The sequence below is a fragment of the Henckelia pumila genome, chromosome 2 (genome assembly GCF_033568475.1).
Source record: "Henckelia pumila isolate YLH828 chromosome 2, ASM3356847v2, whole genome shotgun sequence".
Lineage (NCBI taxonomy): Eukaryota > Viridiplantae > Streptophyta > Magnoliopsida > Lamiales > Gesneriaceae > Henckelia > Henckelia pumila.
Genome location: NC_133121.1, coordinates 150,707,783 through 150,720,615, shown reverse-complemented (window position 1 = coordinate 150,720,615; position 12,833 = coordinate 150,707,783). Strand labels below are relative to the sequence as shown.

At 36.4% G+C, this 12,833-nt stretch overlaps 2 protein-coding genes across 2 annotated transcripts; both read left to right on the top strand.

Annotated features, from left to right (window-relative positions):
- Positions 1-970: 970 nt before the first annotated feature.
- LOC140878683 (uncharacterized) lies at positions 971-11,302 on the top strand. The gene is made up of 6 exons (XM_073282297.1): positions 971-1,310; positions 1,368-2,005; positions 3,277-3,667; positions 9,941-10,125; positions 10,972-11,067; positions 11,291-11,302. The coding sequence occupies exons 1-6, from the start codon at positions 971-973 to the stop codon at positions 11,300-11,302; spliced, it is 1,662 nt and encodes a 553-aa protein (XP_073138398.1).
- LOC140878681 (enhancer of mRNA-decapping protein 4-like) lies at positions 8,814-12,604 on the top strand. The gene is made up of 7 exons (XM_073282296.1): positions 8,814-9,339; positions 9,941-10,125; positions 10,794-11,067; positions 11,291-11,402; positions 11,575-11,739; positions 11,826-11,898; positions 12,585-12,604. The coding sequence occupies exons 4-7, from the start codon at positions 11,331-11,333 to the stop codon at positions 12,602-12,604; spliced, it is 330 nt and encodes a 109-aa protein (XP_073138397.1). The 5' UTR covers positions 8,814-9,339; positions 9,941-10,125; positions 10,794-11,067; positions 11,291-11,330.
- Positions 12,605-12,833: the final 229 nt, after the last annotated feature.

Sequence of the window (12,833 nt, the reverse complement as noted above, 5' to 3'; positions counted from 1 at the left end):
TCATGTTCATATCATTTGTAGTGGGAAAATTATTCTCACCAGATTTATCCGGTTATTGCTATGTTTTGTATGTGTGCATGACAATAGGTGGGGTAGGAGCGAGTCAGAGACGACCGGAATATCTTGAGATCAAGAATAGACGTGGAAACTTCGGGCTATGAATAGAGTTGTTGTCAAACCTTTTATTGCTTTTGGTTGGAACTCACTTTGTATATGAATGAACTTTGTAGAAGACTTGGTTACTCTTGCATCTAGCATGTCTATGTTGTTTTGTACCAACTTTTGAAGAATTGAGGTAGCAATACATGTTTAGTTTGGGATTTTGATGTTGTCATCTTCACTTATATATATGTTGAGTTGTTGGAAGAAGTTATGCATCAGAAATACTCATTTTGACAGCAAGATCAGAAGTGCAGAAGTCGGGCAGAGCATGGCTCACTCGAGCGGCACTTTTTGTTCGCTCGAGCAAAGCCATTGAGACTCCACCCGAGCACAGCTCGCTCGATCGATGAATTCTTACCGATCGAGCGAGGCTCAAATATAAATTTTTTTTTATCTTTTTCCTTACTTGATTAATTAAGGATGCTTATTCATTAATTGCCCCATAATATTAGATTAGCACCCGAGGTCCTCTAGTTCTGGACTGAGATAGAAGTTAATGAACGGGGTAGATTGAGTCTGTTTGATTTATTTATATTGCATGGGATTGAATGCCTTATATGATTATGTGCATTATATATGAGCATGCTTTATTATTGCAAGAATTATATGATTGCATGATTATGTCCTTTCGTTGTTAATGCATGCTTTATGTGCAATATTATTCTAAATTATCCTCGATCAGAACCTGAATTCTCATGAGAATGCATGAGAATGCTAATCAGAGAAGGATGGAAATAAAATGTTGTATATGCTATTGTTTATGCACTAATCTGTTTGAAAATCAGATATGTCTCCCCGTAAAGCACCAATGACTAGACAAACAGTGGCTATTCCTCATCCAGAACAGCCGAATGTACCACAGATAGTGTCAGAACCTCAGAATGCACAAGGTAGTACATCTGTTGATCCGATGGATGTTACAGCTACACCGATGGAGACACTGTTGAAGAGGTTTCAGTCATTTAAACCACCAATGCTGAAAGGAACAGAGAATTCAGTTGATTGCGAGAACTGGTTAGAAGATATTGAACAGCTGTTTGAATCACTTGATTATTCAGATGATCGTCGTATTAGAATGGTAGTACATCAACTTCATGAAGTTTCCAAGAGTTGGTGGATCACTACCAAGAAATCATTGGAATATCGAGGTACGACTATCACCTGGTCTGTATTTAAAACTGAATTCTATCAATGTTTTTTGCCAGTCTCCTACAGAAAATACAAAGGAGAAAAATTTGCAAGTTTGAAGCAGGGTCAACTGAATATAAAAGACTATGTGGCCAAATTTTCTAGCCTGTTGAAATTTTCCCCACATATAGCAGCAAGTGATGAAGCCATGATGGACCAGTTTATTAATGGCTTGAATCCAGATGTTTTCACTTTGGTGAATAGTGGAAGACCTAATACCTTTGCATCGGCTTTGAACAAAGCTAAGGGAGCAGAGGCTGGTTTATTAAGACAGAGAGGAGCACCGTTTATTCCACAACCATCTCCACAGCTAGTACCATTGCCATTGCCACAGAATCCGCCACCGTTTCAGCAGCCATCTATCATATTTGAGGGTGGAAGCAGTGGCAGAAAGGATTCAATATTCCGGCCAAAAGGAAAGAAATTCAAGAAGGAAGACAGTAGTTCTTCCAGTTCTGGTAGGCCGAGACAGTTTGGTTCTAGTCAAAGTTATGCATTTCCTCGAGTTTATTGCAGTAAGTGTTGGGGTAGACATGCCCCTAATCAATGCAAAGGAGTATCAGGCAGCTGCAATATTTGTCATCAAACTGGTCACTATGCCAAGGCGTGTCCTCAAAGAGCAACTGGTGCAAGTGCATCTAGATCAGTACCTCAGGTTGACCGGCAATCATCTACAGTGCACGCATTCCATACACAACCAGAGACTAGACTAGGAGAAAACCAGACTGTGACTCAACCTCCTAGGCAACAGGCTCGAGTATTTGCATTGACAGAGGAGCAGGCTCAGGCAGCACCTGACGATGTCATAGCAGGTAACTGTTTTATCTTTGGTTATCCTGCCTATGTATTGATAGATACATGTGCATCACATACATTCATTTCTGAGAAATTTGCTATGTTGTATTCTTTATCATCTGAGTCATTGCCTGTTGTTGTTGCTATTTCTTCACCTTTGGGTGAAGGAATTGTATTTGTCAAATTGATTCGAAAATGTGCATTACAATATGACGTAAATGTGATAGATTTGGATTGTATAGTACTTGGGTTATCAGATTTTGATTGTATTATTGGTATACACATGTTAACCAAGTACAGGGCCACTGTAGATTGTTTCCAGAAAGTGGTCAGATTCAGTCCTGAAATGGCAGATGAATGGAGATTCTACGGTAAGGGTTCTAGAGCCATGATCCCTTTGATATTTGTGTTATCCATGGCCCGTTTATTGCAGAGAGGTGCAAAAGGATTTTTGGTTTATGCAGTAGATGTCTTGAAATCTAGTTCAGCATTGACAGATATACCAGTAGTACGAGATTTTGCTGATGTCTTCCCTGATGAAATTCCTTATTTGCCTCCAGTTCGGGAGATAGACTTCAGTATTGAGTTAATGTCAGGTACGCAACCGATATCTAAAGCTCCTTATAAGATGGAACCGATTGAACTGAAGGAGTTGAAAGATTAGCTTGAAGATCTCTTGGCCAAAGGGTACATAAGGTCGAGTGTTCCACCTTGGGGCGCTCCGGTACTTTTTGTACGAAAGAAATATGGTTCTATGTGGTTGTGTATTGATTATCGTCAATTGAACAAGGCGACAGTGAAGAATAAATACCCATTGCCCAGAATAGTTGATTTGTTTGATCAATTGCAGGGTTCAGCTATCTACTCCAAGATCGATATGAGATCTGGATATCATCAACTGAGGGTTCGAGATGAAGATATCCTAAAACTGCATTCAGAACAAGGTATGGTCATTATGAATTTATTGTCATGCCTTTTGGATTAACCAATTCTCCTGCAGTATTTATGGAATCGATGAATACAGTATTTCAGAAATACTTGGATGACTTTTTCATTATCTTTATCTATGATATTTTGATCTATTCCAAGAATCTTCATGATCATGCTGAACATCTAAAAATTATTTTACAGACATTGAGAATAGAGAAATTGTATGCCAAGTTGTCTAAATATGAATTTTGGCCAGATAGAGTCGTTTTTCTTGGGCATATCATCTCAGGTGATGGAATTTCAGTCGATCCAAGCAAGGTAGAGGCTGTGATCAATTGGCTTAGACCAACATCAGTTCCAGAAATATGGATTTTTATGGGCTTAACCGGATATTACCACAGATTTATCAGAGATTTTTTCAGCAATTCCAAGCCTATTACTCAGTTGACTCAAAAGAATATGCCGTATGTCTGGACAGAAGCTTGTGAAGCCAGTTTTCTTGAGTTGAAGAAGAGACTTACCAGTGCTCCGGTGTTGACGATACCTTTAGGTACTGATGCTTTTGTTGTATATTGTGATGCTTCTCACAGAGGTTTGAGATGTGTGCTTATGCAGAGAGGTCATGTTATTTCTTATGCCTCAAGACAGTTGAAGCCACATGAGACCAGATATCCAATTCATGATCTTGAATTGGCTGTCATTGTGTTTACATTGAAGATATGACGACACTATCTTTATGGTGAGAAGTTTAAAATCTATTCTGATCACAAAAGTTTGAAATATCTGTTTTCGCAGTCAGAATTGAATATGAGGCAACGTAGATGGCTAGATTTATTGAAAGATTTCGATTGCGAGATTAAATAATATTCAGGGATTGTTGATAAGAATCAAAGAAGCACAGAAATTTGATCAAAATATACAAAAGTTGATTGAGATGATCAGATCTGGACATCAATCAGAATATCAGGTCAGTGCTGATGATGTTTTATATGTAAAAAAACTGAATTGTCGTACCAGATGTTTCAGACTTGAAACAAAAGATTATGAGAGAGGCTCATAGCAGTAAATTCAGTATTCATCCCAGTGGCAGGAAAATGTACAATGATATGAAGACATAGTATTGGTGGAAACTGATGAAATTAGATGTCACAGAATATGTGTCTTGGTGTTTGAATTGCCAACATGTAAAATATGAAAGAAAGAAGCCAGATGATCTATTACAGAGTTTATCTATTCCAGAATGGAAATGAGATCACATTTCCATGGATTTCATTACACAGCTACCACGTTCATCCAGAGGTTGCGATGCTATTTGGGTGATTATCGACAAATTGACAAAATCATCATGCTTTATTCCGTACCAAATGACGTATAGACATGATCAGATGGAAGAAATCTACGTCAGAGAAGTGGTAAGATTGCATGATGTGCCTAAATCTATCGTTTCAGATCGAGACCCTAGATTTATATCACACTTTTGGCATAGTTTACAGGAAGCTCTTGGTACTCAATTGCACCTGAGTACAACATATTATCCTCAGACAGACGGACAATCAGAGCAGACTATCCAGACACTTGAGGATATGCTATGAGCCGTACTTCTAGATTTTGGCACTAGTTGGCAAGATTCATTATCACTTGCTGAATTTTTTTTATAACAATAGCTATCAGACCAGTATTGAGATGGCTCCATTTGAAGCACTGTACGGAAATAAATGTAGATCACTGTTGTATTGGGATGAAGTCTCAGAGGTACCTGATATTGGGCCTGATATGATCCGTGAATTGACGGAAAAAGTGAAACTGATTGAGAAAAAAATGAAGATATCCCAAGATCGACAAGCTAAATATGAAAATATCAGACGACGACCTCTATATTTTGAACCGAGAGACAAAGTATTCTTGAAGATTTCTCCATTCAGAGGTACAGTCATATTTGGCAAGAGAGGAAAATTATCTCCATGTTTTATCGGTCCTTATGAGATTATCGAGAAGATAGACGATCTTTCTTATCGACTCACACTTCCTCCATATTTGTCTGGTATTCATGAAGTATTCCATGTTTCTATGCTTCGGAAGTATCAAACTGATGCTTATCATATTCTTCAACCTGATGAAGCTGAACTTGACGATACTCTTAGCTATTTTGAGCAACCGATACAGATTCTTGATCGCAAAGAAAAATAGCTCAGAAACACGATCAGTTGGTCAAAGTTCAGTGGAGTCGACATGGTATTGAAGAAGATACTTGGGAGACTGAATCCGACATGATACAGATATTTCCTGAGTTATTTCACTGATGTGAGTTCTTATCATGTATTTCTATTATTTCATTATCTTTTGTGTATACAGATTGCATGCGATTTCGAGGACAAAATTATGTCTCAGAGGGAGAGAAATTTAAGGCCCGAGATTATTTAATTTTAATACGAAAATATTTAATTTGAGAATATTTAGAGTTTAAAATTAAATTTTAATGTTCTTAAATTATTTAGGATTGAAATCGAATTAATTTGATTTTCTGGGGACTGAATTGCAAAGAGTGAAGACTTGAGGGGCTAAAGTGCAATTTTCAGATTTAGTGGAAGACACATGGATTCTTTATGTGTTAGAACGTGTATATGCATCAAATTCATCAGATTTATCAGCAACAAAAACCGAGAGAAGAGGAAAAGAAGAACTCAAGACAAATTTTCACATTAAATCTTCATTATCTCAAGATCCGTTCAACCGATTTTCGATCCGGGTTTAGTTCTGCAATTCTTGCAAGAAGGGATACGATTTGATGTAAGTATATACATGATTCAGAATGTTTTGAGATTTTGTATGTTGGAGAAATCAGAATTTAAGCATGAATTAGTGTTCTTGAAGTTCTATATGTTGTTATATCGAAGTCGGATCAAAGCGGATGTCGTATGCATTTCTTATGATTTTTCCAGAATTAATTCGAAACCTATGATTCTGATATGCTGATATTTTGATGATATTGAGCTGATATGAGGTGTATGTGAAGAGTATGTGATGGTTAGAATTGATAGAAATGGGTTTTGGTTGTCGGTTTTGCTACCGTTATGCCGTCGGATTCGAAAATGATCAAGATTGGGTTAGATTGATTGAACTAAAATTGTATGGAGTTCTTGATGATATTTCCTAGATATGTACGTCTTATTTCATATTTTTAGTAAGGCCATCGAGATCGAGAAGTTCAGATTGGAACCGGGAGAGATTTGAACAAGGTTTGAAGTTGTTTTCTACCATTGAGATTTGATTGAACTTGAGCAGATTTTGATACATGCTTTATGGATGATTTCCAGATTTGGAGCACATTCAAAGCAACAAAGAAAGATAGGTATAAGTTTATATTAATCCAGATGGGATAAAACACTCGAGACAGATATAATTCTCAAGTTTTCCCTAAATAAACACATTTTTTAAAAACATTATAATTGGTTTTATTTTGCCGCATCCACCAATCCTCTTTATAGAGAAAAAAATAGTAAAATTCATTTCAATACACGAACTATTAATTGTTGATTCAATGAGATGTAGTCATAATCATTGATTAATTCGGTTCTAATCTTGTTGATTCAAATCAATCTAGTCATAATACTAGATTCATTTGGATCTAATCTTGATGATTCAATGAGATGTAGTCATAATCCTATATTAATTCGGATCTAATCTTGATGATTCAATTAGATGTAGGTCATTGACCAAACCATGCAATTGATTTGTGTTGATTTCTTGATTACTGCATTCGTGTGATTGGTTTTTTGTTTTCATGTTGATCGTTGGTTGATTCACATAGTTGACATTATTTGAATCCTGGAGTAGCTCGGTTCCAGATCATTGGTGATAGTTCTATGTTGCTTAGATTCCATTACTCTTACAATAAGATTAATAAATCAGTCGAAATTAAAATTTGAGACTTTCGACTATACACGCTACTCGGACGAAACAACAGTTATATAGTTGAGATTTCGTTCTAGGTAATGCAGTTGACATTAAATACGACATCAGTCGAGATAAGAAACAAATAAGTCAGCATCGGCCGATATTTACTCCGATTGTACTATGGTCGGAATGAGTGAAAACTTATTCGAGATAGGTCGAGATATCTTCAAAAAAATCGACAAAAAGATGAAAATTTTATGGGTTGATTATATCGATTATGATATCTGAATATCAAACACGAAATCTCAAAAAATAAAATAGAAAAACTGGTTTGTCGCTTACTTACAGTAATGTTTTCCTCTGCCATTTTCTACAGGCTCGTGCTTGCTTGTTTCCAAGAACGATGGATGTTACGTGGAGGACAGGAACAACGACGAATGAGGGCTTCAATGGAGGTTCAGTTTGGTTCCTTTTTTACGGTTCGAGTTTGAAAAGAAAATAGAGTGGCCAAAATTTGAACGATTTAATTAGGTTGTGTGCCAAAGGTGGACTGCATAGATTGAAATTGGTTGGTCAGTTCACTATGTACTCTGTCTATGTGGCAAGTCAGATCAAATGTACTCCTCATCTGAGATTGGTGCATAAGGTTAAGCTTTGAAGTCATCTGCTCAAGTTTGGAGAGAACGAGCTGCTTGAACTTTTATGCTTCAGAAGGGGTAGAGACTTTATCGGTTTGAAGACTAGTGATGGTTTCTATCAACTTGCCTAGTGCAGAAGTTAGTAGGCTAGTTTTTTTTTGGGAATTACATCAGTCTTCTCTAAGCTATCATCTTTTGCAACATGAGACTCTTTTTCCTCAGACTCCAACGTGAGATCCTCTATTTAATAATCAGTCTAAAGAGGTTTAGGATCAGGGACTTTGTCATCTGTGTTCTTGGTCTGGTTTAGCACAATGACTAGTGTGAGCTCAGGCAGAACAATATCCTCAGGAGGAACAAATTCTTGTGATAGAGTGGCTTCTACTGACTAAGTGGTGATTTTGGCCATGGGGTGGAGTGGATCAACTTCTGGAATAAAAATTTCTTCAATGGACTTGAGAATTTCATCTGTAAAGATAAGAGGTACATCTGTCAAGTGTTATGTCTTATCTAAATGAGACATATCAGACTGATTTGTCTCTTGATTCGGTTCAGAGACCAAGACTTTAGAGCTAGAAGCAAGATCTTCTTGAAACTCAGGGTGTGATTGCTGATTTTGCTGATTTGGTCCTTCAGTATCAAGTGTCTGTTGGTCTAGACTTTTTTCTTTGTTCGAAGGATCCAGTCCTTTGCTCTTGTTGAATAAGAGGAACAACTGTCTGATCGTTGACACCCTTTGATCCTGATGGTTCGGTATTGAATTCGGTGTGAAAAGAAGAATCACCAAAGTCACACTGATCTGGAGTGAAAGATGTATTTTTTGTCTTCTCTTGTTCTTCACTACAACAAAATATGGTTTTATCAACATCTGAAAGACAACGGTTTTTCATAAAACTGTTGTCTTTTGGTCTTTAACAATAGTTTATAATAAAACCGTTGTTGTTGATCATTTTTAATGAAATAAGACAACGGTTTTAATAAAAGACAACGGTTTTAAAAAACCGTTGTCTATGAGCGGGTTTTTGAGGGGTCTACGGCAACGGTTTTTTATTAACTGTTGTCTTTTTCTATTGTTTTTTGTAACTTAAGACAACACTATTTTTATCCGTTGTCTTTGGTTTTGTTTTTATTTAGATTTTTAAACACACATACATATACATATATACAATATACCTACACAATTGAAAAAAAAAAGGAAAGGAGAAACCTTAGCCCAACCCGTCGCCTCGCCCCTTCATCCCAGCTCATCTCGGTGCCCTAGTCGTCGATCGAACGTTGGGAACAGGTCAGTGTTCAGAATCTCTTTCCCCGTCTTGTCCAGATCGGCTTCAGAATCCTGGATCGAACTTTACGCTGAGGGCCTTGGTCGATCCCATCTCAGATCTGAGTTCGATCCCGTCACTTCTGTTAATTTTTTAGATTATAGCTTTTTTTTTTTAATTTAGGTTTGGTCTCAGGTGGGGAGATTTGACCAGCCTCAGAGCTACAAGCAGTTTGTGAGTAGGATAGAAACTCAAAGGGAATATTCAGGGTGATTTGAGCTTCGCTAACTCGGCGATTATGCATCATAATACCTCTATTTGGGGTCAAAGTTCATAATACCTCTCTCTGGGAGGTAAACTGTAATTTTTCGCAGTATAAACCGCACTTCAACGACACGGGAAGGAATCAATCACAGATCAAAAAATCACTTGCCGGATCTACGCCGACTAGTTTAGCTTCGCCTATTAAAGTAAGTTGGTCGATAATCACCTCGTTTACTTTTTTCCGGAGTATTTGTGCTTTTCATTTTGAACAGTTCACAGTCATGTTTGTCGTGGGCATTTTATGTTTTAGCTTCTTGATCAGTTCGTTTACTAATTTTTTGTTCTGAAATTGGGGAATTGAGATCGAGGTTTTAAGATTCTATGGTTGATTTATGTTGTTGAATCGATGTATAAATCCTTCGATTTCCTGCGATTTACGTTTTTGAGATCAAAGTTTTTAAGATTCTAGGTTTGATTTATGCTGCTGATGCGCGCTTTCAATCAATGTGTTAGTCCTTCGATTGTTGTAATAATTTCCTGTGAGGCTTCATGGTTATTTTTTTTTAGAATTGGTGGCTGTTTTTAGTTGGTTCGTATCATACCCCGGTTTGATTTTTTTAAAATTTGTTACCCAGTTTTTTTTTAGATTGATGTGAGAATAAATTTGTATCGATTTTCCGATAGGTTTGGGGCCATATTTTGTTTATGTTATCACTTGATTCACTGTCTTGTGTGAAATATCACATATATGCTTCTTCCATGTCCACTTAAGAATTTTTTATCCTTGTGCTTGATCATCCCCAACAGGCAGAGCTCCCTCTTCTGCATTAAAATCTATCTACGAATTTACTGATCCTGCACATGCTCAAATGTATTGCACTCAACCTCTACCCGTTCAGTTTGCTGCTCAGTACAAGACCCTGATGCCGGCCTCTACTGTGGTATTACTCGAAGCTATTGCTCAGCTCCATACAGAAAACTTGAAGCCTCTAGTACAGACTTTGCAGACATGACATGGGACTTGATCGGTTTCTCTCTTTGAAGTTTATATAATCTGCACTGTCTGTTTACTATATTTAGCTTGGTCTGTGATACATGAATGCTATAGCATTAAGAAACTCGTCTTGTCTTCCGTCTAGTGTGTGTGTGTGTGTCTCATATTGTTGTTGAAAGAAAAATGGACATCTGTTATCATACTGTAAATTTCAGCTTCATATATATAATATTGCTCTGATATATATAATATTGCTCATATCCGTTGCACTCTGTATTTGAATTCGCCGAAGTCATTTTATCTAGTTGTTTCATTCCATATTCATCCAAGAATTGTCCTTGTGCTTTAAATCTAACCATTGTTTTTCCATGCCAGATTCAATTTTCAGTGATCACAGGGAAATCTTGCTATTAGATTTTCCATAGATACATTCGCTTGCCAGCTCACAACTTTTGTTTTAGATTTTTACGGATTTTGAGGATGTATGTCTTAATCCCCTGAAAGCTATTTTCTGTTTCACATTTGATATTTGACAATAGAATGGCTTGTCGGCCTTCACCTTTTTTTATCCTTGTTAATTTTTATACACCTGATTCGGATACTCCATTTTGAAATGATCGGTGGATGTTGGGCAACTCTTGTTTTTACAAGTGTCTTTACTTTCAGGCCAGTCGTTTATCCTGCATGTTTGGTGAAAGATACATGTATGTTTTCGCATTGTGTATACATCACGAGCTGCAACTGATTGATATATCTCTGCTTTTGATGTAGCATAGATTGTAGCATAGAAGTATGAGTCTATAAATTTAGAAGCTGAATTTTCGGTTTGCTGTTTCTTGCCTAGTATAATGTCGGTGCGACTGTTACGACCTCATATGTTGTACTGGGTGCTCAGAAAATCCAGTCACAATTTCAAACTTCAGGCAAGCAAGCTCTTCAGGTATGAATTGAGAATAAGTTTGACTATTATTTTATTGTTTTTTAACTCTATACTTTGTTTACAAAAATTGAGATGGATTATCCACAGAATGACATACCTGTATCTATATTTTTACGTAGTTGTCTGCCCCGAAAAATCTAATCTCATACCGATTTGCAATGCTAGAAACACTGAAATCGAGTTTGGAAGTTTCTATGATCCCTGCATTTGAAATGTCGTGCAGGGAAATGTTTGAGTAATTTGATTCCGCCTTTTGGAAAGGAATGGTTGAACATATTGCAGTAGCTCAGCAGCAGTTTGAGGCTTCACATTCATCTCTTGCAATTGTTTTGAGGGTATATTATGTTATTATTTTTACAATATTTTCTAATGTTTCTAAATATGTATACTCTGACTAAATATGAAATGCACATAATAAATATGATTGTCATGTTACATTATCGAAGAGTCTATTATTCAATCTCCGTGGTATCTACGTGCCCCACTAATTTTTGTTAATTTCTTCAGGATGCTAAAACTTCGGCATCATCAATGTCTCAAACTTTGAGCAATGAGTTGCTTGATGGTCAAAGAAAATTGGTATATCTTGTTGTTGCAGGTTTAAATTCTAAAGCAGCAAATCCTTTGCTAAATCAGCTGAGCAATGGTTCTTTGGGTGGTCTACACGAGAAGGTTTTGCATTTCTCCCTGATTTTTTTAATAATTATTTTAGCCACTTCTTGCTTTCAGACTTATTTATTCTGTATGCTATTTTTTAGCTCGAGGTTGATCCAACAAAAGAGCTTTCTAGATTGGCAACTGAGCTGAAGTATGATGAGGCTTTCGTTGCTTGTAAGTGCTAGATTCTGGCATTCTCATGCTGCATAACATTTTGATCGACCAATTTCTTGCCATGTCGCATATTTTTATTGTTCTGGCATACAATTAGCCAGATTGAAGTCATTGTTGCACGCTATATATGCATATAACCAGATTTATTACTTTGAATATAATCGGATTAAATTGATTATCCTAAAATAATTCGATAGTAAGATATAAAGAGCCACATGGTTCATACAAATGAAATTCTGTAAGACAAGCCTTTGTTGTGCCTCGATTGATGTGTGTACCTTTTCAAGAATATTGAGTTTGAGCACGAATTTTGTGTACCTGCAGGAGTTTGTTTAAATTACATTAAACTGATGGTGGCAGATAAGAAGAACTTTCCATCCGGATCGGGCAGTGTTTCCTCTTGAATGGTTACATTTTTTTGGGAAGGTATCTTCACACGCCCCATAGATTTCTGTCTTAGTTTTGCCAGTGGGAAGGGGGGTTGAGGTCATGGAATTGAATTCAATAGGGGTTGATTTTTATGTCGTGGTTTATGTATAGTGAAACTCGTGGATACAATTTAAGATGTAGTTTGATTTTCATTTACAGTGTAGCAAGTGAAAACTCAAATTCGCATTTATTCTATGTATGTGCCATTTCTCGATAATTTTCATTTGTTGTTGTAATCTTGTTTTGAATTGTTGCAGGGGATAATGGTGGATGTTAATCTATGCTGGAAGAAGTGTTCCAAGTTAATTTATATAGATTTGTTCATAACTCGAACTATATTTTTTTTTTATTGTAGATTGATTTAGAATTAGAATTTTGATTGATTTGTAACATTGAAAAATTGTATATTAAATTTTATTTTAGATATTTTAAATTTTGATTTATTTATAAAATAGAAATTTTTTTTATTAAAATTATTATTTTTTGTTTTTTTATTTGAGCAACGA